The sequence below is a fragment of the Coregonus lavaretus genome (assembly GCF_964263955.1).
Source record: "Coregonus lavaretus genome assembly, chromosome: 8".
NCBI lineage: Eukaryota > Metazoa > Chordata > Actinopteri > Salmoniformes > Salmonidae > Coregonus > Coregonus lavaretus.
In genome coordinates, this window is record NC_139995.1 from 24,311,818 (window position 1) to 24,334,789 (window position 22,972).

At 42.8% G+C, this 22,972-nt stretch overlaps 2 protein-coding genes across 7 annotated transcripts; both read right to left on the reverse strand.

Annotated features, from left to right (window-relative positions):
* Positions 1–26: 26 nt before the first annotated feature.
* Positions 27–13,056, reverse strand: kif17 (kinesin family member 17). 2 transcript variants are annotated; one of them, XM_084166580.1, is made up of 14 exons: positions 11,901–13,056; positions 11,395–11,541; positions 11,059–11,160; positions 10,593–10,782; positions 4,062–4,514; positions 3,837–3,931; positions 3,583–3,748; positions 3,295–3,398; positions 3,052–3,176; positions 2,733–2,961; positions 2,255–2,513; positions 2,017–2,087; positions 1,800–1,920; positions 27–1,163 (listed from the first exon to the last, which is right to left on the reverse strand). In XM_084166580.1, exons 1-14 carry the CDS (start codon positions 12,129–12,131, stop codon positions 973–975), a joined length of 2,484 nt encoding a protein of 827 aa, XP_084022706.1. In that variant the 5' UTR covers positions 12,132–13,056; the 3' UTR covers positions 27–972. The 2 variants fall into 2 exon arrangements, with proteins under 2 accessions (XP_084022706.1, XP_084022707.1); XM_084166581.1 differs by having other exon boundaries at positions 2,017–2,084; positions 11,901–12,592.
* sh2d5 (SH2 domain containing 5) lies at positions 12,856–22,813 on the reverse strand. Of its 5 annotated transcripts, XM_084166584.1 has the most exons (12): positions 22,750–22,801; positions 22,488–22,623; positions 21,086–21,299; positions 20,645–20,759; positions 17,691–17,771; positions 17,451–17,525; positions 17,223–17,369; positions 16,899–17,099; positions 16,562–16,754; positions 16,319–16,424; positions 13,865–14,024; positions 12,860–13,765 (listed from the first exon to the last, which is right to left on the reverse strand). In XM_084166584.1, the coding sequence occupies exons 4-12, from the start codon at positions 20,693–20,695 to the stop codon at positions 13,559–13,561; spliced, it is 1,221 nt and encodes a 406-aa protein (XP_084022710.1). In that variant the 5' UTR covers positions 20,696–20,759; positions 21,086–21,299; positions 22,488–22,623; positions 22,750–22,801; the 3' UTR covers positions 12,860–13,558. The 5 variants fall into 5 exon arrangements, with proteins under 5 accessions (XP_084022709.1, XP_084022708.1, XP_084022710.1 ...); XM_084166582.1 differs by lacking the exon at positions 21,086–21,299 and having other exon boundaries at positions 12,857–13,765; positions 22,750–22,813; XM_084166586.1 differs by lacking the exon at positions 22,750–22,801 and having other exon boundaries at positions 21,067–21,299; positions 22,488–22,561.
* Positions 22,814–22,972: the final 159 nt, after the last annotated feature.

The following is a 22,972-nucleotide window of genomic DNA, read 5'->3' on the forward strand; positions in this document are numbered from 1 at the left end:
AAGGGACACCGGAGTGATTTTCCATTGTGATGGCAATTTATGTGGTTAGGGACATTAACTTAAATGTCACATTCATAATTGTCAGAGCTATTGGAATTTGTAATTTTCTGTAATGCTAAACAAATTTTTCTGCCGAGCAAGCCTGGCTCAGATTGCTTGTAAAAACCAATTCAGGTCGGCTGTGTCACTCAGCTCCCTGGAGGTCACAAGGTCGCTCCACACTTGTCTTGTTTGCAGACAACAGGGAGGTTTGTCTTTGACACATCTTTTCAGAGGGCAGGAAACCTGAGGCTAACCTTCACGGTCACATGTGGCCTGTTAACACTCTGCTGCTATGACAACACCACCCTGGCCCCAGTGCACTCGTGGAGTCATCCATCTGATGTGACACTGAAACTGGTCTAACATGTTTGACTCTCAGATCTAATTTATTCCCTGATGCTGATAGACTGAAGATGACCTTCCTGTTACTGATGTTCACAGCTAAATATTTTGCACAACAAGACTCATTCTGGGAAGTGAATGAGTACTAGACATGAAATTAACAAGATGTACAGAAAAAATATTGTATTAACAGTTAGTACATGTACATGAGCAGCAAAAACCACAACAGTGATAAATAGTACATTCAGGTTTGGATAAACCATCATATCACAGCATTAAGAGTCAGTGCAAGCACTATGGTGTGTGGCATTAGGTAGTAGCATAATGTTTGCTACATTTTAAAAAGGTGCTAAAAAACAAACACACCAGGAACATCACATTGCCAGACCAAGTGTCCATGTAAAAGTGCCATTATATTGCTGGTTAGCAAAAGTTCAATAGTGCACCACCACCACGGGGTCAATCACAGTGGATGAATGAAATACTCTACCTAAACAAGTCAACAAATAGCGAGGTCTCTAGGAGTCAAAAAGGGTGGCAGGTAAACATTGAGCGGTCACAGAAGAGTGCCCCTCTAGCCCAGCGCTCTCAGTTCCCCTCATAGGGGATGTGTGTTTTGCTTTTCTTCCTCTTCACCTTGCCATTGGATGGGGTGATCCCCAGTGACTCGAGGCGGAAGGGGCGAGGGAGGAGGGATTCAGTGCTGAGTGAGGGGCCGATGTTGGAACCGCTGGAGGTCAGGTGAGGCGTCCCGTTCCCCTGGGGTGCTGCGTGAACTGCTGCAGGGGAAGAGGTAATCAGTGGGACAACAGCAAATATAGGGCAAAGGATCTGTTGAAGCTAAGTGGATAGCAGGCTAGATCTTTTTAAATGTTTCCAGTAACTGACTTCGACCCTTAAAACCATTTTCTACTAGCAAGCAGTACGTTGGCATTATATGTGGTGCTATAATTGTCAATTTTTCTTTGAATTGTATTATTTTCTTATCAGTTCAGGCACTTCCCCCTTCGCCCTGCACACTCTATTAAATATCAATTCATAGTTTGACTGTTTTTATGTTAACATTAAGTACACTTCAGTCACAGTTGTGCTTCTACATCTGCATTGCTTGCTGTTTGGGGTTTTAGGCTGGGTTTCTGTATAAGCACTTTATAAAAAGGGCTTTATAAATACATTTGATTTGAGTTGTGACTCCAGTCACAGTTGAATTCAGATAAGAGTGCCCTCTACAGTTTCCAGTAAGAAAAAAGCCCTATCCATATATAATATTTACAGTAAGAGCAGTGAAAATGCACTGGGCTGTGAGAGGCTAACAGTTTGTGTAAATACAGTATTTCTTTAGTGAGCAGATCTGATCTCCCTCCTGTAGCCTGGGCTGTTGGGTCAGGGGAAGGGCCTGTAGCTCCAGGTCTTACCCAGTCCCTTCAGGGGCTCACCGCCCAGCAGTTGGTTGGCTCTCTTAGGCTTGAAGTAGTTGCTGGCGAAGTTCTCGCTGTCGCTGCGGTTCAACATCTCCTTATATCGATCCTCGTCGTCCTGCACAAAACATAGGCAACGATGGAGGACCATAGACATTTTCTGTTTTACTTCTCATATCCCATCAGGAAAGTTTTTAAAAAGGTGAGTACACACCTGAAAGGATTCTCCTGTGTCAGCCGCTGAGCTTCTGCGTATAGAGAGCCTCTGAGCTGAAGGAGCTACTGCTGAAAGAGAGAAGGGACAGAGGATGAGAAACCTAAACAGGAACAACTATCCACGCAATCTCAACATATAAAATCTACACAAAAAGTCCATCCACTAAAACATTTTAACATTAGTCTTATCTTCAAAGACATCTTCACAACATAATTTCTCCCCGTCCTACACTCACCTAATGGCAGGGCTGTTTTCTGCACCACCACCTCAGGCAGCCTCCAGGTTGCGCCGTCTTCATCCCAGGTGGCCTCCTTCCGCAGGCGGTCCAGGTTGCTGTAGTTGCAGTCACGGCGGACCAGAGGGGCCATGCGCTCCAGCAGGCTCTGCAGCAACTGGCCCTCCCTCTCCAGCCTGCGGATGGTGGCCAGGTAGTCGTTCCTCTCTAGCTCAAACTCTGCCTGCAGGTCCCGGATCTCCAGCTTGGCCGCCTTCAGCTGTGAAATCACATCAGGAGAACACCACTTAAAACGTGACCATACAGACTTAGGTTTACTCTTAAATCGTATATCTATATCACAGTTCATAATGTATTCTTAACAGAATCAGCAATCAGAATCAACAATAAAAATGTGTGTAAGAAATCTAGTACAGGAACAAGCATGCTAGTAGATAAATCATTAATCTAGCATTTATTTTCCATGAAGATGTCCCACCTTGGCCTGGGTGTTCTCTAGGAGCCGACTCTTAGCACGGACCTCCTCCTGGATGGAGTCGTAGACATTGAGCATCACATTGTCACTCTCCTCACGGTTCTCTGCCAGGGCCTCAATCAGCTGCTTCTTCCTCTGGTCTGCCAGGGTCTTCCTCTGTCGGTGTCTCTGCTGCAACTCCTTGTTCCGAGCCTGCTCCCCTCCCACCACTTCCTGCTCCAACTGCTGCAGCCTGGGGACAGGACAGGGCACCAAGCCACACTATCACACCACTGGACATGATGTTACACAAAGGGTATATTGTGGGTGTGTGTGGTCACACCTCTCGAGGACATGCTTTTGGTCCAGAGGGCCTGGGGTGCCAATGGGAGGGGAGTCTGTATTCTCCTCCCGCTCAGACCCTGTCTGGACACTGGTCACCTGGCGAGATGCCTGTGTCTGGCTCACCTACAAGAAGAGAAGTTACACACATCATTAAAGGGACCGCTCCACTCTGATGTGTTTTACTACAAAATGCATGCATAACCTGTTATCGACAAGTACTGGGAACTTGAGGCATGTGTACCATGGCCAGGGCTGGTTCCAAATCAGTAAGCTCATGTGGGGCAGCAGTGACACAGCAGGATTCCTCCTCAAGAACTTGTTTCATAAGGATGGAGATCTCTGACTCTAGGCAATGAGAAAACAAGGCATAGTATCATGTAAAGTACTAGAGCACCATCTATACACTTGAGTGCTAAAAGGTATTCATCTTAGTAAAATATATTATTAAAATCCTTGGATATGGTTGTCTAACTGTGTGCTAATGAATTGGTTGGTTATTCTAATGTAGACAGGGATGTTGTAATGGTACCAGCAGTGGTAATAGAGTGCCCTCTGCTGGCCCTAGACTTCTCCAGACTGGACAGCTTGGTCTCATATGAAGAGCGCAGAACAGCTATGTCCTCCTGTAGCTTGGCCTTGGACTCCTGCTCAGCGTTATACTCAGCCTGAAGCCTGGCCAGCTTCTCCTCGTACTCCTGAAGGTCACAAATAGGTCAATTCATCTACTCCTCCCGCTCAACAGCCTCTCAGTTAACTAACCTTGTGGAAGAGTATCCTACCCACCTCTTTAATCTTCTCCTTCTCCTCCTCAGTACTGCTGGACTGTGGCCTTGATGGACCAGCAGAGGGCCCTGCAGACAACTGACCAGCCAGAAGCACTGATAAAATGGTACAATTGAGAGGAATCCAATTTTAGACAAGACATAATAACCTAGCAGTTTGATGTTCTATGTGAAAACTCTTACACTCAATGGTAAGACAAAGTGTGGAGAAAAACATGGTTCTCACATGACAGGTTGCCCTTGCCCAGCTGGCCAGAGATGAGGGCGCGTAGTTGCTTGATTTCCTCCTGATACTCTCGGAGCAGGGCATCCTTGGGGTCTTCGTTGATGCAGGGCCTGTTCTGGATGCTCTTGGCCCTGTTGGCGTAGCGCAGGGTGCTCAGGCTTTCCTCATAGTTGTTGTCTGCAGGCGAGAGGCAGGCCACCATCAGGGTGCGAGTGTTTCCACCCAGGGAGTCCTGCAGCAGCCGGGTCAGCTTGGAGTCTCGGTAGGGGATGTGTTTGGAGCGGCCATCCACCAGGGCAGAGATGACGTTGCCCAGAGCCGACAGGGACAGGTTGATCTTGGTGGCCTCACGGAGCCGCTCCCCGGTGGCACCAGTCTTCGACTGCCGCTCACTGCCTGCCAGGTCCACCAGGTTCAGTTTTCCCGCACGCAGGTGGTCCTCGCCAGCTGAATCTGAGACCACAGGACACAGACAGTGAATGTTTTGCCTCAAAGCCAAGGGCTCACACAGACAAGAACACGCATTATGGTTGAGTTAGCTGTCATAATCTGCCATACTAGTTCCTCTCCCTTCTTTGGGACCCTGATCTAGATATACTGTGTACACACACACACACAGTTGAATTCGGAAGTTTACATACACCATAGCCAAATACATTTAAACTCAGTTTTTCACAATTCCTGACATTTTAATCCTATTAAGAATTCCCTGTCTTAGGTCAGTTAGGATGACCACTATATTTTAAGAATGTGAAATGTCAGAATAATAGTAGAGAGAATGATTTATTTAAGCTTTTATTTATTTCATCTCATTCCCAGTGGGTCAGAAGTTTACATACACTCAATTAGTATTTGGTAGCATTGCCTTTAAATTGTTTAACTTGGGTCAAACGTGTCGGGTAGCCTTCCACAAAATTCCCACAATAAGTTGGGTGAATTCTCATCGACGGGGCTGTAGTGGAACAGGTTGAGAGCTTCAAGTTCCTTGGTGTCCACATCACCAACGAACTATCATGGTCCAAACACACCAAGACAGTCGTGAAGAGGGCACGACAAAGCCTATTCCCCCTCAGGAGACTAAAAAGATTTGGCATGGGTCCTCAGATCCTCAAAAAATTATACAGCTGCACCATCGAGAGCATCCTGACTGGTTGCATCACCGCCTGGTATGGCAACTGCTTGGCCTCCGACCGCAAGGCACTACAGAGGGTAGTGCGTACGGCCCAGTACATCACTGGGGCAAAGCTTCCTGCCATCCAGGACCTCTATACCAGGCGGTGTCAGAGGAAGGCCCTCAAAATTGTCAAAGACTCCAGCCACCCTAGTCATAGACTGTTCTCTCTGCTACCGCACGGCAAGCGGTACCGGAGTGCCAAGTCTAGGTCCAAAAGACTTCTCAACAGCTTCTACCCCCAAGCCATAAGACTCCTGAACAGCTAATCATGGCTACCCGGACTATTTGCACTGCCCCCCCACCCCATCCTTTTTACGCTGCTGCTACTCTGTTAAGTATTTATGCATAGTCACTTTAACTCTACCCACATGTACATATTACCTCAACTACCTCAACTAGCCGGTGCCCCCGCACATTGACTCTGCAACGGTACCCCCCTGTATATATAGCCTCCCTACTGTCACTTTATTTTACTTCTGCTCTTTTTTTTCTCAACACTTTTTTTGTTGTTGTTTTATTTTTACTTTTTTTGTTTAAAATAAATGCACTGTTGGTTAAGGGCTGTAAGTAAGCATTTCACTGTAATGTCTGCACCTGTTGTATTCGGCGCATGTGACCAATACAATTTGATTTGATTTGATTTGAATTTTGGCCCATTCCTCCTGACAGAGCTGGTGTAACTGAGTCAAGCTTTAACTTCCTGACTGATGTCTTGAGATGTTGCTTCAATATATCCACATAATTATCCTTCCTCATGATGCCATCTATTTTGTGAAGTGCACCAGTCCCTCCTGCAGCAAAGCACCCCCACAGCATGATGCTGCCACCCCCGTGCTTCACGGTTGGGATGGTGTTCTTCGGCTTGCAAGCAACCCCCTTTTACCTCCAAACATAACAATGGTCATTATGGCCAAACAGTTCCATTTTTGTTTCATCAGACCAGAAGACATTTCTCCAAAAAGTATGATCTTTGTCCCCATGTGCAGTTGCAAACCGACGTCTGGCTTTTTTATGCCGGTTTTGGGTGCAGTGGCTTTTTCCTTGCTGAGCGGCCTTTCAGGTTATGTCGATATAGGACTCGTTTTACTGTGGATATAGATACTTTTGTACCTGTTTCCTCCAGCATCTTCACACTTTCCGCACCAAAGTACGTTCATCTCTAGGAAACAGAACGCGTCTCCTTCCTGAGCGGTATGACGGCTGCGTGGTCCGATGGTGTTTATACTTGCGTACTATTATTTGTACAGATGAACGCGGTACCTTCAGGCGTTTGGAAATTGCTCCCAAGGATGAACCAGACTTGTGGAGGTCTAAAATTGTTTTTCTGAGGTCTTGGCTGATTTCTTTTGATTTTCCCATGATGTCAAGCAAAGAGGCACTGAGTTTGAAGGTAGGCCTTGAAATACATCCACAGGTACACCTCCAATTGACTCAAATTATGTCAATTAGCCTATCAGAATCTTCTAAAGCCATGACATCATTTTCCTGAATTTTCCAAGCTGTTTAAATGCACAGTCAACTTAGTGTATGTAAACTTCTGACCTACTGGAATTGTGATACAGTGAATTATAAGTGAAATAATCTGTCTGTAAACAATTGTTGGGAAAATTACTTGTGTCATGCACAAAGTAGATGTCCTAACCGACTTGCCAAAACTATAGTTTGTTAACAAGAAATGTGTGGAATTGTTGAAAAACTAGTTTTAATGACTCCAACCTAAGTCTATGTAAACTTCCGACTTCAACTGTGTGTGCAATATATATATATATACATACACACACACACACACACACACACACACACATACAGTACCAGCCAAAAGTTTGGAAACACCTACTCATTCAATGGTTTTTCTTTATTTTTACATTGTAGAATAGTAGTGAAATTATCAAAACTATGGAATCACGTAGTAACCAAAAAAGTGTTAAACAAATCAAAATATATTTTCTATTTGAGATTCTTCAAATAGCCACCCTTTGCCTTGATGACAGCTTTGCACACTCTTGGCATTCTCTCAAGCAGCTTCACCTGGAATGCTTTTCCAACAGTCTTGAAGGAATTCCCACATACACTGGATTGCAAAAGTTTTCAACCCCCTGGCATTTTTCCTATTTTGTTGCCTTACAACCTGGAATAACAATTTATTTTTTGGGGGTTTGTATCATTTGATTTACACAACATGCCTACCACTTTGACGATGCAAAGGGGTCTGAATACTTTCCGAAGGCACTGTGTGTTTATATATGTATGTACACACACACACACACACACAGTGCCTTCGGAAAGTATTCAGACCCCTTGACTTTTTCCACATTTTGTTACGTTACAGCCTTATTCTAAAATTGATTAAATAAATACAAATCCTCAGCAATCTATCCACAATACCCCATAATGACAAAGCGAAAACAGGTTATTAGGTACACCTATCTAGTATCTACAAGGTGTCGGAAACATTCCACAGGGATGTTGGTCCATGCTGACGCGATGGCATCACGCAGTTGCTGCAGGACAGCAGTTCATTCACGCAGCAAACAGCCCGTTCCAGATTCTCTATTGGGTTGAGGTCTGGGGACTGCGAAGGCCACTCAAGTAAACTGAACTCGCTGTCATGTTCCAGGCAATGTTTTTCCACTCAACTGTCCAGTGTTTGTGATCGCGTGCACACTGGAGCCGCTTCTTGTTTTTAGCTGATAGGAGTGGAACCCGGTGTGGTCGTCTGCTGCAATAGCCCATCCTTGACAAGGATCGACGAGTTGCACGTTCCGAGATGCTGTTCTGCAGACAACTGTTGTACTGCACTGTTATTTGTCAGTTTGTGGCCTGCCTCTTAGCTTGCACGATTTTTGCCATTCTCCTTCGACCCCGCTCATCAACGATCCGTTTTCACCCACAGGACTGCCGCTGACTAAATGTTTTTTTTGCTTGTCGCACCTTTCTTGGTAAACCCTAGACACTGTTGTGTGTGAAAAGCCCAGGAGGGCGGCCGTTTCTGAGATACTGGAACCAGTGCGTCTGGCACCAACGATCATACCACGCTCAAAGTCGCTTAGGTCACTCGTTTTGCCCATTCTAACGTTCAATCGGACAGTAACTGAATGCCTCGATGCCCGTCTGCCTGCTTTATATAACAAGGCACAGCCACGTGACTCACTGTCTGTAGGAGCAATCCATTTTCATGAACTCGGTGGTGTACCTAAAACTGGCTGGTGAGTATGTTTTGTACAGTGCCTTCAGAAAGTATTCATACCCCTCAACTTATTCCACATTTTGTTAATCAATAAAAATTGATTAAATAGATAGTTTTTCCTCACCGATCTACACACAATACCCCATAATGACAAAGTGAAAACATGTCAAATTGGTTGTTGATCATTGCTAGATAACCATTTTCACGTCTTGCCATAGATCTTCAAGTAGATTTAAGTCAAAACTGTAAATCGGCCACTCAGGATCATTCACTGTCTTCTTGGTAAGCAATTCCAGTGTAGATTTGGCCTTGTGTTTTAGGTTATTGTCCTGCTGAAAGGTGAATTCATCTCTGAGAGTCTGGTGGAAAGCAGACTGAACCAGGTTTTCCTCTACGATTTTGCCTGTGCTTAGCTCCATTCCGTTTTTATTCTGAAAAACTCCCCAGTCCTTAACGATTACAAGCATACCCATAACATGATGCAGCCACCACTTTGCTTGAAAATATGGAGAGTGGTACTCAGTAATGTGTTGTATTGGAATTGCCCCAAACATAACACTTTATACCATGGCATTGTTGAATACTCCTTTCTGATTAGCTTGAAGGGCATTCCCATGAGGGGCCAGTATGAAACATGTATGCACTCACTAATTGTAAGTCGCTCTGGATAAGAGCGTCTGCTAAATGACAACAACAAAAAAGTCATTCTAGAGCATGCATTATTTCCCTATAACACATGGTCAAATTCAATAGCTATAGTTCATTTTTACATGTTTTGTTTGAGCTGCTTTTGAAAGCAAAAGTCGAATTGAAAACAATATTGGTATTGTTGAATTCGATTTTCATAATAGCAAGCTAGGACTGATTGTTTGGTTAGCTAAACTAGCAAGTCTGTTTGTTATGTTACCATGGCAACTAGTACTGTAGCTATCTAGTAAACTTGCTAGCTACGTCAGTGGATGTTGAACACATTTCTAGTGGCAAATGTGTTAAATTATAGCCATGGTATAAAAGGGATAATCAACTCGAGGCTCTATGCGTTCTCTGGAAAAGAATGCAACTCAGTTGAAGGTCAGTTCCACTCCGCGCTAATACACCTTCCACGTCGTTCATTATTTTCCATAGAACGCATCGATAGCCCCTCGTTGACTATCCCTTATGTATTCAGGAAAAAAAAGTCCTGCAGTATTATTTTAGTGCCTTGTTGCAAACAGGATGCATGTTTTGGAATATTTGCATTCTATACAGGCTTCCATCTTTTCACTCTGTCAATTAGATTAGTATTGTGGAGTAACTACAATGTTGTTGAGCCATCCTCAGTTCTCCTATCACAGCCATTAAACTCTGTAATAGTTTTAAAGTCACCATTGGCCTCATTGTGAAATCCCTGAGAGGTTTTCTTCCTTTCCGGCAACTGAGTTAGAAAGGACACCTGTATCTTTGTAGTGACTGGGTGTATTGATACACCATCCAAAGTGTAATTAATAGCTTCACCATGCTTAAAGGGATATTCAATGTCAGCTACCAATAGGTACCCTTCTTTGAGAGGCATTGGAAAACCTCCCTGGTCTTTGTGGTTGAATCTGTGTTTGAAATTCACTGCTCGACTGAGGGACCTTACAGATAATTGTATGTGTGGGGCACAGCAAAATCATGTTAAACACTATTATTGCACACAGAGTGAGTCCATGCAACTTATTTTGTGACTTGTTAAGAAATGTTTTCCTGCTTAACATATTTTGGCTTGCCATAACAAAGAGGTTGAAAACTCAAGACATTTCAGCTTTTCATTTTTAATTCATTTGTAAAAATTTTGGGGGGGAAATAATTCCACAATGACATTATGGGGTATTTTGTGTAGGCCAGTGACCAAAACATCTCAATTTAATCCATTTTAAATTCAGGCTATAACAACAAAATGTGGAAAAAGTCAAGGGGCGTGAATACTTTCTGAAGGCACTGTATATGGGGTTTGAGGTTATTTCTGCAGCTGATAGGGCTGTTTAAGTTCCATGGGAGAGATAGAAATATGACTCAACATTCCAGCCTACTCACTAGTTTCTGTTTTACTCATTGAAAATGGGTGTATTAGTGACTCATCTGTAGAGGCGGGTTGTGAATGACTGAATTTGTGTGTGGTGGTGGTGCACAGACAGAGGGGTGATCTCACCTGTGTTGCAGATCTCCATGTGGATGGTAAAGATGGAGTGGGAGCGGGAGGAGTCCTTGTTCATCAGGGTGTAGCCCACAGATCGATTCCCCCAGCCCTGAACCATAATGTGCTCACACTCCCCCACGCTGTGCACTGTGTGCAAGGAGAGGTCTCGCACATATACACCATGCTCTGGGTGCTCCTTCAGCTGACATCCGCCAACAAGCACACGCACACAAACAACAAACCTGTCATCATATGAGGACACCTTAACAAACTCACAAACAGGCACACACTCCCCTGTCCTATTCTTAAGTCGCCAAGGTAACAACCATTGTGCCGGAAATACAAATGCCCACCGCACAATGAAGTTGTTCCTTTCCTATAATCCCATGGCAAGAAACAATCTCTATGTCAGAAATATAAATGTGCAGTACTTAAAATATTAATCCCCCTCTAATATTCTGGTACTATGGTTTCTTACCTCCATTTTCTGTTTGGTGTCATTTCCCAAAAGGTCTCGGATTTCTTCATTGTAGATCTCTAAGTAGGAAGCCCTCACCAGGAACTTTGTATTTTCTGCACACTATCTTACACAGAAGACAACTAATGAATAAGAACCTATTCTTAAGAGGAAACACTTGATAATGAAGCACATTCATGTGACCTACAGTATTACAACCTGGCCACTCAAATAGGCCCTGCCAGTCATACAAAGGCCTTGTCTGAGGCCAGCTTTTACAACCACAGCACTTCTGAAATAATGATCCCCACCAACTTATCCATGGTGGCAGCACAATATTGAAGGTGAAGACTGTACCTGAATGCTCTCGAAGATGTGTTCAAAGGCCCTTGGGATGACCCCTCTCTGGGCTGCTGGCTCAGACACACCCTGCATGGTGAAGGACTTGCCACTTCCAGTCTGGCCATATGCAAAAATTGTTCCATTGTACCCTTCAGTCACCCCCTGTTGGTAGAAAGAACAGTCTGTTTGCATCAGCTATTTGCATCAGCTATCACATTATCAATTTACAGTGCAAAGACAAATTGACATGCTTGTAGAACATGTTTTAAGCTATAGGCCTGTATGCTTACAATTAACTTCAGCAGTAGATTGATGGCAGCCTCTTCTCTAAATGTTGCAATTATTGCATTAGCAAGGGGATATAGCTTAGGTGGCAGTGGCACACTTGTTTTTCTAACTGTTACATGTATTTAGTTTCAGATCTCTACTGGAGGTGTCCAATAACCCAAGAGCTGGTGCTGCTGCATGAAATCCACCAAAAGCAAGTTGTGAAAATGTAGTAGGATTTATTGTAGGCCTACCTCAACCAAAGGGTAGGCGATCTCGTTGTACATCTGCTCAGTGGTTTGGTCAATGAAGTAGGTTCCATCAAAGGTGAATTGTTTTGGTGGCTCCTCCTTCGCCCCTGGCTTCTTGATCAAACACTGACACCTACTCATCTCTACTGATACTACCATCTTACAATTCAGGATTTGCTCCCTCTCATTCATCGGCCGACACCTGACCACTACCTTCACTGACTCTGAAACCATTTTTGCCTCGGTCTTCTTGGGATGTCTGATATCAGGCAAACACTGGTGACAAGCTAGCAAGGCAAAGTCTGACAACAATGTTTGTCTATAAGAATGATCTCTTGATATTGGCTACAAAAGTCAATATAATCATTGATATCATTGGCTACTAATGTCAATATCAATCATCAGTTGTTGAATCCATTTCAGGCATTGTGCAAGCTAGTGGCAAGAAAAAATTAATAGCTTAGATTACATTTGTAGCTAAACAATTAATCTTTCTAGCAGCTATGACAGACGTCATCATTCCAGCTGACATACTACTGATCTGATCAGAATAACAAAGTCTAACGTTAACCTGTTGATCTGGTCACAGAAGCAGGATAGCAAATCAGCATGATAGCCAGATAGCTAGTAGCTAACTAAGCTAGCTATTTCACATTGACCAAGTATCAAAGCAAGCACAACCTGTAACATTACTGACGTTAGCTAACATATCAGACCACTTATCGGTTGGAATCCCTTCCGTCACATCAATTGCTTAAACATTTAGGATTGGCAGATGACATGTCCTTCAATGAATACAATCCGTGCACATAAACAAAACAAAACGCTAAGCAAAGACCATCAGATCTGTCGCTCTGTCTGTATGTCTGTCTTCCCACGGTGTTCCAAGTTGCTAGGCAACCATAAACTTCTGTGATAAAACCACGTCATGTTATAAAGTGCCAAGAAGAATCTTCCAATCGTTCCAAAGTCCATTATATTTTTTTACTACACAAACAGACTTAGATCAAGTTCATATAAATATGTGTTCATTTATGCATATGTATACAGTATACAATATGGGAATGCATACAATTATAAAACACAACAATACACGTGTGTTCAGCAAGTACATTTCTCTGTAATCAAAATGAAGAAATACTGCTAGTTCTCACAGAACACCTTAAAAAGATGGCTGTGAAAAACACACATTCAGAAAGACAGCTTAACATGAGGCAGAGTCTTAATGTACAAAAAAAACCTTAGTCTGCTAAATCTATATAAAAAAGTCCCTATATAGTCTATAGCACACACACCATATTCCTACGTTTTAAAATAATATAATTGAAACGTATTAAAATAATATAATTCAAAACGTAGGTGAAGTAGGTGCAGCTAAAACACAGAAGAATATACTCAAACATACATAGCTTTTTGACATTAAAACAAGCCTACATCCCAGAGGCTGTGCCAAAATGTTACTCTACTTATCACAATTCACCTGCTGGAGGTAAATGTGATAGTTAGAGTTGTGTTTCTATCAGAAATCTGAAAACAATAACAAAAGTGAAGCATGCAAGTGAATAAATGATACTATATTTAAGAAGATGTCAGTGTAACATATGGTCAGTGTCTCTTTGAGAATGGGATACATCGATTAATCCAATGATCAGAAATGGCTTTTAAACCCATTGTTTCCTCTGGGTATATTTTGCATTCTTTCTTTTGAGGCCTTGGTGTAGGGCTAAAGGCAGTGCCTTACCAACGTTCTCCTCCCACTCATAGCAGTGGTTCACACGGGCACAACTCAGCGGACAGTCAAGCTCCCCCTTGATATCTGTGTAGTAGTCTATCAAGGCAGCAATGGTGCTAAATTCTATGTGGCAGTTCTAGTATAAAACATAAAAATACTAATTACTACATTGCTAGTGGAAAAGACATTACACTTAAAAGCAAGACAAATATGAATAATTGACAAGACCACTCACCTCAAGCAGGTATTTCCCATTGGAGGTGTTGTCTACTAGGTGGGTGACCAGTCCAGAAGAGAAACGAATTATGAGAGAGCCACAGCCAGGTCTCTTAGGATTGGGGCATAACAGGTATGACCCCAGGACATCCTCTGCAAGCAGGGAGGAGCTGCTGTCACTGCAACACATAATAAGGATTTAGAGACCACTGACAGTTCAGATGAGTTCTCATCAAGCGACAGTGGTGGAAAAAGTACTCAATTGTCATACTTGAGTAAAATTGACTCAAGTAAAAGTGAAAGTCACCCAGTAAAATACTACTTACGTAAAAGTCTAAATGTATTTGGTTTTAAATATACTTACGTTTCAAAAGTAAATGGAATTGCGTCATTAAAACTCGTTTTTCAACCACTCCACACATTTCTCGTTAACAAACTATAGTTTTGGCAAGTTGGTTAGGACATCTATTTTGTGCATGACACAAGTAATTTTTCCAACAATTGTTTACAGACAGATTATTTCACTTATATTTCACTGTATCACAATTCCAGTGGGTCAGAAGTTTACATACACTAAGTTGACTGTGCCTTTAAACAGCTTGGAAAATTCAGGAAAATTATGTCATGGCTTTAGAAGCTTCTGATAGGCTAATTGACATCATTTGAGTCAATTGGAGGTATACCTGTGGATGTATTTCAAGGCCTACCTTCAAACTCAGTGCCTCTTTGCTTGACATCATGGGAAAATCAAAATAAATCAGCCAAGACCTCAGAAAAACAATTGTAGACCTCCACAAGTCTGGTTCATCCTTGGGAGCAATTTTCAAATGCCTGAAGGTACCACGTTCATCTGTACAAACAATAGTGCGCAAGTATAAACACCATGGGACCACGCAGCCGTCATACCGCTCAGGAAGGAGACGCGTTCTGTCTCCTAGAGATGAATGTACTTTGGTGCGAAAAGTGCAAATCAATCCCAGAACAACAGCAAAGGACCTTGTGAAGATGCTGGAGGAAACAGGTACAAAAGTATCTATATCCACAGTAAAACAAGTCATATATCGACATAACCTGAAAGGACGCTCAGCAAGGAAGAAGCCATTGCTTCAAAACCGCCATAAAAAAGCCAGACTACGGCTTGCAACTGCACATGGGGACAAAGATCGTACTTCTTGGAGAAATGTCCTCTGGTCTGATGAAACAGAAATAGAACTGTTTGGCCATAATGACCATCGTTATGTTTGGAGGAAAAAGGGGATGGCTTGCAAGCCGAAGAACACCATCCCAACCGTGAAGCACGGGGGTGGCAGCATCATGCTGTGGGGGTGCTTTGCTGCAGGAGGGACTGGTGCACTTCACAAAATAGATGGCATCATGAGGAAGGATAATTATGTGGATATATTGAAGCAACATCTCAAGACATCAGTCAGGAAGTTAAAGCTTGGTCGCAAATGGGTCTTCCAAATGGACAATGACCCCAAGCATACTTTCAAAGTTGTGGCAAAATGGCTTAAGGACAACAAAGTCAAGGTATTGGAGTGGCCATCACAAAGCCCTGACCTCAATCCTATAGAAAATGTGTGGGCAGAACTGAAAAAGCGTGTGCGAGCAAGGAGGCCTACAAACCTGACTCAGTTACATCAGCTCTGTCAGGAGGAATGGGCCAAAATTCACCCAACTTATTGTGGGAAGCTTGTGGAAGGCTACCCGAAACGTTTGACCCAAGTTAAACAATTTAAAGGCAATGCTACCAAATACTAATTGAGTGTGCGTAAACTCCTGACCCACTGGGAATGTGATGAAAGAAATAAAAGCTTAAATAAATCATTCTCTACTATTATTCTGACATTTCACATTCTTAAAATAAAGTTGTGATCCTAACTGACCTAAAACAGGGAATTTTTACTAGGATTAAATGTCAGGAATTGTGAAAAACTGAGTTTAAATGTATTTGGCTAAGGTGTATGTAAACTTCCGACTTCAACTGTAGGTATCAAAAGTAAAAGTATAAATCATTTCAAATACCTTAAATTAAGCAAACCAGAAGGCCCATTTTTTTAATTTACAGATAGCCAGGGGCACACTCCAACACTCAGACATAATTTACAAACAAAGCATTTCTGTTTAGTGAGTCCGCCAGATCAGAGGCAGTAGGGATGACCATGGATGTTCTCTTGATAAGTGCGGTAATTAGACCATTTTCCTGTCAAAATATAATGCATACTTTTGGGTGTCAGGGAAAATGTATGGAGTAAAAAGTACATTATTTCCTTTAGGAATGTAGTGAAGTAAAAGTTGGCAATAATATAAATAGTAAAGTAAAGCACAGATACCCCAAAAAACTACTTAAGTAGTACTTTACAGTATTTTTACTTAAGTACTTTACACACTGTCAAGTGAACACACCATAAAACACACTAGGAACTGGTCTGGCATCAGTATGAGTGAGGTAAATGCAAGAGCGAGAACTCACGTGGTGATGCCAGCCCAACACCACACTGCTTGAGCCAGAGCTTCTTCTGTTTCAGCAAGGCTCGGGGCCCGGGCTCTCCTCACTGGCATTTTGTCCTGCCCCTTTCCTGTTTCACACACATGATGAGAGATTCCTTAGCATCTTGTGATGATCACATTCCAAGAGGTCCCTCTAGGGAAATATTTCAACATTACCTAATGAACTGTTTCACTCTTGAAAGTGCTCTCTGCACACTTGGCCCACCTTGTGGAGAGTTTAGTAGATCCTGGAGGTGGCGTTGTTTGTGAGGGCTGTAAGTGAAGGAGCGATAGGCCCCTGAGCGCAGAACTTTGTTGCGGATGGCTCTCTTGCGCACCAGGGAAGGAGAGGAGGTGAAGACCTCCTCTTGGCTGCTCAGTTGTTCCTCAGTTGTTCTGTTGTTCTTCAATGGGAAGACCTACAATAAAGACCCATAGAAAGTGTTAACTGGTCAACTGCTAGGCCAGCACAATGTACAGGGCTCAGCAAATAAAATAAAAATGGCACAGTGAAATAATGCTTTCATAATTCAGTTAAAACACAAACACAGGTTTGTCCTGACCTTTTCCCCTGGGAGTAAGCCCTGAGTGGGGGCCCTTCGGAACGACACAAGGGCACTGACACTGAGAGGGAAGCCCTGGTTGAGGAGGGAGGGGGCACGGCTAGGCAGTGGGCCGACAGACTCATCCTGTGCCTCCTCTGGGTGCTTCTCCAGGTAGGACAGCTGGAAACAGCGGCACAGCAACAGGTTCAGGAACTGGGCCTGGGAGAAAACAACATACCCACAGAGAGACAAATCAGACACAAGAAACTGCAGCTTAACAGACACACAGAGGGATTTTGTTGTAATCATCTTGAGAGATAAAGATCCAATGGAGGTTCTTACTGCTCTGGCATGCCTAGCCTTGAAAAGGTGGCAGTATAGCTGGGCATCGGGGCTGCCTGGGTTGTGGGAAACAAAGGCGAACTGGCCGTCCGAGGGGCGGGCAGTGGAAAGGGAGACCCTTCGTAGAGCATGGGCCATGAGGAGGGTCTATAGACAAGGAAGAGGAAAGTAATTCACAAAAGGAAAACAATTATGTTGACTTTTAAGACGGGGAAGTTAAACTCTTACCGTCTCATCTTCATCATACACCTTCACCCCTTTGATGGAAAATTTCAGGGACACAGACCTCCTTTTCTTACATGTCTGTGAAAAAGAAATTTCAACAACTCAGGCAACACTTTTCGTTTCTGACTTCTTTGACTTTGGGCTGTCTAGAAATTCCATATCTCCACCATAATAAGTTGTGAACAGTCACACTTGCTTTAATGTACTGCTGCTGCTTTCTAATCTTTCATTACCAGCACCTACTTTGAGAGACTTGAGCTGTGTGTGCAACTGCTGCATCTGATCGTCCAAACAGCAGTCGTCCACGTGAAAAGAGCCAACATACTATATAAACAAGAAAGACTATGTTACACATACTATCAATTGTTGATTATAGATAGACACGTAATATAACCAATTAACAAAGCCTTAAAAGGTGCAGATTATAAGGGAAGTAGAGTCCACTCAGATTTCATCCTTTTAGGACGCACTTTTTTTTCTTCAAACTAATATACTGAACTAAACTTTTTTTTTAAAGGTAGGGGCGTGGATCAGAAAACCAGTCAGTACAGTGGGGGAAAAAAGTATTTAGTCAGCCACCAATTGTGCAAGTTCTCCCACTTAAAAAGATGAGAGAGGCCTGTAATTTTCATCATAGGTACACGTCAACTATGACAGACAAAATGAAAAAAGAAATTCCAGAAAATCACATTGTAGGATTTTTAATGAATTTATTTGCATATTATGGTGGAAAATAAGTATTTGGTCAATAACAAAAGTTTCTCAATACTTTGTTATATACCCTTTGTTGGCAATGACACAGGTCAAACGTTTTCTGTAAGTCTTCACAAGGTTTTCACACACTGTTGCTGGTATTTTGGCCCATTCCTCCATGCAGATCTCCTCTAGAGCAGTGATGTTTTGGGGCTGTCGCTGGGCAACACGGACTTTCAACTCCCTCCAAAGATTTTCTATGGGGTTGAGATCTGGAGACTGGCTAGGCCACTCCAGGACCTTGAAATGCTTCTTACGAAGCCACTCCTTCGTTGCCCGGGCGGTGTGTTTGGGATCATTGTCATGCTGAAAGACCCAGCCACGTTTCATCTTCAATGCCCTTGCTGATGGAAGGAGGTTTTCACTCAAAATCTCACGATACATGGCCCCATTCATTCTTTCCTTTACACGGATCAGTCGTCCTGGTCCCTTTGCAGAAAAACAGCCCCAAAGCATGATGTTTCCACCCCCATGCTTCACAGTAGGTATGGTGTTCTTTGGATGAACTCAGCATTCTTTGTCCTCCAAACACGACGAGTTGAGTTTTTACCAAAAAGTTATATTTTGGTTTCATCTGACCATATGACATTCTCCCAATCCTCTTCTGGATCATCCAAATGCACTCTAGCAAACTTCAGACGGGCCTGGACATGTACTGGCTTAAGCAGGGGGACACGTCTGGCACTGCAGGATTTGAGTCCCTGGCGGCGTAGTGTGTTACTGATGGTAGGCTTTTTTACTTTGGTCCCAGCTCTCTGCAGGTCATTCACTAGGTCCCCCCGTGTGGTTCTGGGATTTTTGCTCACCGTTCTTGTGATCATTTTGACCCCACGGGGTGAGATCTTGCGTGGAGCCCCAGATCGAGGGAGATTATCAGTGGTCTTGTATGTCTTCCATTTCCTAATAATTGCTCCCACAGTTGATTTCTTCAAACCAAGCTGCTTACCTATTGCAGATTCAGTCTTCCCAGCCTGGTGCAGGTCTACAATTTTGTTTCTGGTGTCCTTTGACAGCTCTTTGGTCTTGGCCATAGTGGAGTTTGGAGTGTGACTGTTTGAGGTTGTGGACAGGTGTCTTTTATACTGATAACAAGTTCAAACAGGTGCCATTAATACAGGTAAAGAGTGGAGGACAGAGGAGCCTCTTAAAGAAGAAGTTACAGGTCTGTGAGAGCCAGAAATCTTGCTTGTTTGTAGGTGACCAAATACTTATTTTCCACCATAATTTGCAAATAAATTCATTATAAATCCTACAATATGATTTTCTGGATTATTTTTTCTCAATTTGTCTGTCATAGTTGACGTGTACCTATGATGAAAATTACAGGCCTCTCTCATCTTTTTAAGTGGGAGAACTTGCACAATTGGTGGCTGACTAAATACTTTTTTCCCCCACTGTATATGGTGTGACATCTCCTTCGCATATACTTGATCAGGCAGTTAATTGTGTAATGTTGTCCCACTCCTCTTCAATGGCTGTGAGAAGTTGCTGGATATTGCCGCGAACTGGAACAGGCTGTCATACACGTCGATCCAGAGCATCCCAAATATGCTCAATGGGTGACATGTCTGGTGAGTATGCAGGCCATGGAAGAACTGGGACATTTTCAGCTTCCAGGAATTGTGTACAGATCCATGCGACATGTGGCAGTGCATTATCATGCTGAAACATGAGGTGATGGCAGCGGATGAATGGCACGACAATGGGCCTCAGGATCTCATCACGGTATCTCTGTGCATTCAAATTGCCATCGATTAAATGCAATTGTGTTCGTTGTCCGTAGCTTATGCCTGCCCATACCACTCTGTTCACAATGTTGACTTCAGCAAAACGCTCGCCCACACAACACCATACACGTGGGCTGCTGTTGTGAGGCTGGTTGGACGTACTGCCAAATTCACTAAAACGATGTTGGAGGCGGCTTATGGTACAGAAATGAACATTAAATTATCTGGCAACAGCTCTGGTGGACATTCCTGCAGTCAGTATGCCAATTGCATGCTCCCTCAAAACTTGAGACATCTGTGGCATTGTGTTATGTGACAAAACTGCACATTTTAGAGTGGCCTTTTATTGTCCCCAGCACAAGGTGCACCCGTGTAATGATCATGCTGTATAATCAGCTTCCTGTCAGGTGGATGAATTATTTTTGCAAAGGAGAAATGCTCACTAACAGGGATGTATGAAATGTATGAAAAATGTATGCACTCACTAACTGTAAGTCGCTCTGGATAAGAGCGTCTGCTAAATGACTAAAATGTCAAATGTAAATGTAAACAAATGTGCATTTTGTGTGTATGGAACATTTCTGGGATATTATATGTCAGCTCATAAAACATGGGACCAACACTTTATATGTTGTGTTTATAGTTTTGTTCAGTGTAGTAACCAAATTCTATATGGGGAGAAAGATGTGTTTTGCTCTGTCAGTGGATATAGCTTACCTCAGCTGACCTTGTAACTGTGCCATCATCCCTGACCGGTGTCTCACCCATCCTTCTCACTCCTAAATTGGCCTACTTCTTTATCCTGCTGTTTCTGGAGGAGTTCCCCTGAGTTCTGCAGGATCAGAATATAGCAGAGAGCATTACAGCACCCAGCAGCATCAACATTACACATGTGAATGATGCGTCATATGCACTGTTTGGTAGTGTTATTTTCCCCATGGGAATAAAATGCTTTTGTAGCCAGGTAGTAGTGATAAAAGGAGCTGTGAACAACTCAAACCTTTTCATTTTAATTAATAAACATGTATGTTTGGTGCAATGGTGTAAAGTACTTAAGTAAAAATACTTTAAAGTACTACTTAAGTACTTTTACTTCACTACATATACAGTACATTTTACTCCATAAATTTTGTCCTCACACCCAAAAGTACTCGTTACATTTTGAATGCTTAGCAGGCGGGGAAAATTGGAGGGGTCCAGCTGCAACATCATCTCTCAGAGCAGTCATCCGTCAGGGTCTGTATGCTGCCACCTACTGATATGTCATCTCTCAGGAAAAGTGGGGGTTTCGAAAGGAGTGGACGTTTCGAAAGGAACCATATAAGGAGAAGTGGGGGTTTCGAAAGGTGCCACTCAAGACATCAGTCATGGTCTGTTGAGACAACAGTAAGGAATTTCAGTTATGCAAAAAAAAAAGTATATTCACTCATTGTGAGCAGGTCTTTGAACGTTACCTACTGGTAGCCATGTATGTAACATTACGTTTTTCGTAAATGTAAACGCTAGCTAACGTTAGATACCTTAACTTATAAAACATGCATTAATTGTGCAATGTATTATTTAATGTTGAATATTTGAAATAATAATAATTGTAATATCAAGTCATGGCGGTTCTAGTAGTAATGGAATTCCAGCGCTTCTAGTGTTAAAAGACTCCTTTGAAGCCACACTTCTCCTTATATGGTTCCTTTCAAAATCCCCACTTCTCCTTATATGGTTCCTTTCGAAACCCCCACTTCTCCTTATATGGTTCCTTTCGACACCCCCACTTTTCCTAAGCGATGCACTGCACTGAGAGATGACATATCAGTAGGCGGAAGCATAGACACCCTGAGGGATGACATCGCAGCTGGACCCTATTGGAAAATCGTCCAATTTATGCACTTATCAAGAGAACATCCCTGGTCGTCCCTACTGCCTCTGATCTGGCAGTCACTAAAACCAAATGATGTCTGAGTGTTGGAGTGTGCCCTTGGCTACCCATAAATTAAAAAAACAAGACAATTGTGCAGTCTGGTTTGCTTAATATAAGGAATTTGAAATTATTTATATTTTCGATACTTTAGTATATTTAAGCAATTACATTTACTTTGATACTTAAGTATATTTAAATCCAAACCCTTTTAGACTTTAACTCAACGTGTATTACTGAAGTATGACAATTGGGTAATTTTTCCACCACTGGTATGGTGGTAGATAGGAATTCTTGAGCAATTTCCAAAAATCGAGACTGTCAGATCATTATCTGCCCCTTGTCCATTCCGGAAATGCTATGCGCACCTGCAATTTAATAGGTTGTTGCGAATGTTTCGTTTGAATCTTCTAATTCATTACACACACACACATTGTCAGTAGCATACAAATCACTATTACTGGTGTGGATTTCACCAGATGTAGAAATTAATTCCATCGTCTACAGCAGTCTGAGCATGCGAGTATCACCCATTAGTCTGTTGTATGAGCGGCAAGCTCAAACATTTACGCAAGGATTAAGTTAAACGCAGGTACACCTTCGGCAAAGTAAACATGTCAATAAATCAATGCTAATAAAATCTCTTACTTTAGGGCCACAACAAGGCTCTTTTCACCTCCGCACTCTTGTACTCCGGACCCCGTGCCACAGTTCCAAACTCTGATTTCCCCTCCCAGTCCATGTTACCTCACCATCAAGCTGACGCCCAACGAGACGCGCATTCCTTTAGAGACAGATTTCAGATGAAAAAACGTTTTTACGCACGATGCGGCGATATAAATCAGCCCATACTCATGCATTTCTGTAGCCCATATTGATGGTCCATCCACATTTTCCTTAAAGAAAATACCTGATCTTTCTCTAGCATGTCCGTGACCATGTTGACTATTCTTTCCTCAAGTAGGCCTACACTCATTGCGCAATATAGGTATAGGTCTAGATCTAGGACTTATTCATTACGCCGCTTCTGTTGCAAAACATTTTTTTAAACGGAACGAAACGGAGGGACCTACCTGAATTTGTCAAAAATAAACTCGTTTTAACTGTTTGGACTAATGATTAATACACCCCTG

Excerpts from the sequence above, each read along its gene's own strand:
- kif17 (XM_084166580.1), bottom strand. The coding sequence starts at position 12,131 with ATGGTTTCAGAGTCAGTGAAGGTAGTGGTCAGGTGTCGGCCGATGAAT. Across the intron at positions 2,514-2,732 it reads TAGAGAACACCCAGGCCAAG|CTGAAGGCGGCCAAGCTGGA; the intron begins GTGGGACATCTT and ends GTGATTTCACAG. Across the intron at positions 1,921-2,016 it reads ACACAGGAGAATCCTTTCAG|GACGACGAGGATCGATATAA; the intron begins GTGTGTACTCAC and ends TGTTTTGTGCAG.
- sh2d5 (XM_084166583.1), bottom strand. The coding sequence starts at position 20,695 with ATGGGTGAGACACCGGTCAGGGATGATGGCACAGTTACAAGGTCAGCT. Across the intron at positions 17,772-20,644 it reads CAGTTACAAGGTCAGCTGAG|TATGTTGGCTCTTTTCACGT; the intron begins GTAAGCTATATC and ends TTGTTTATATAG. Across the intron at positions 13,766-13,864 it reads ATGGGAAATACCTGCTTGAG|AACTGCCACATAGAATTTAG; the intron begins GTGAGTGGTCTT and ends GTTTTATACTAG.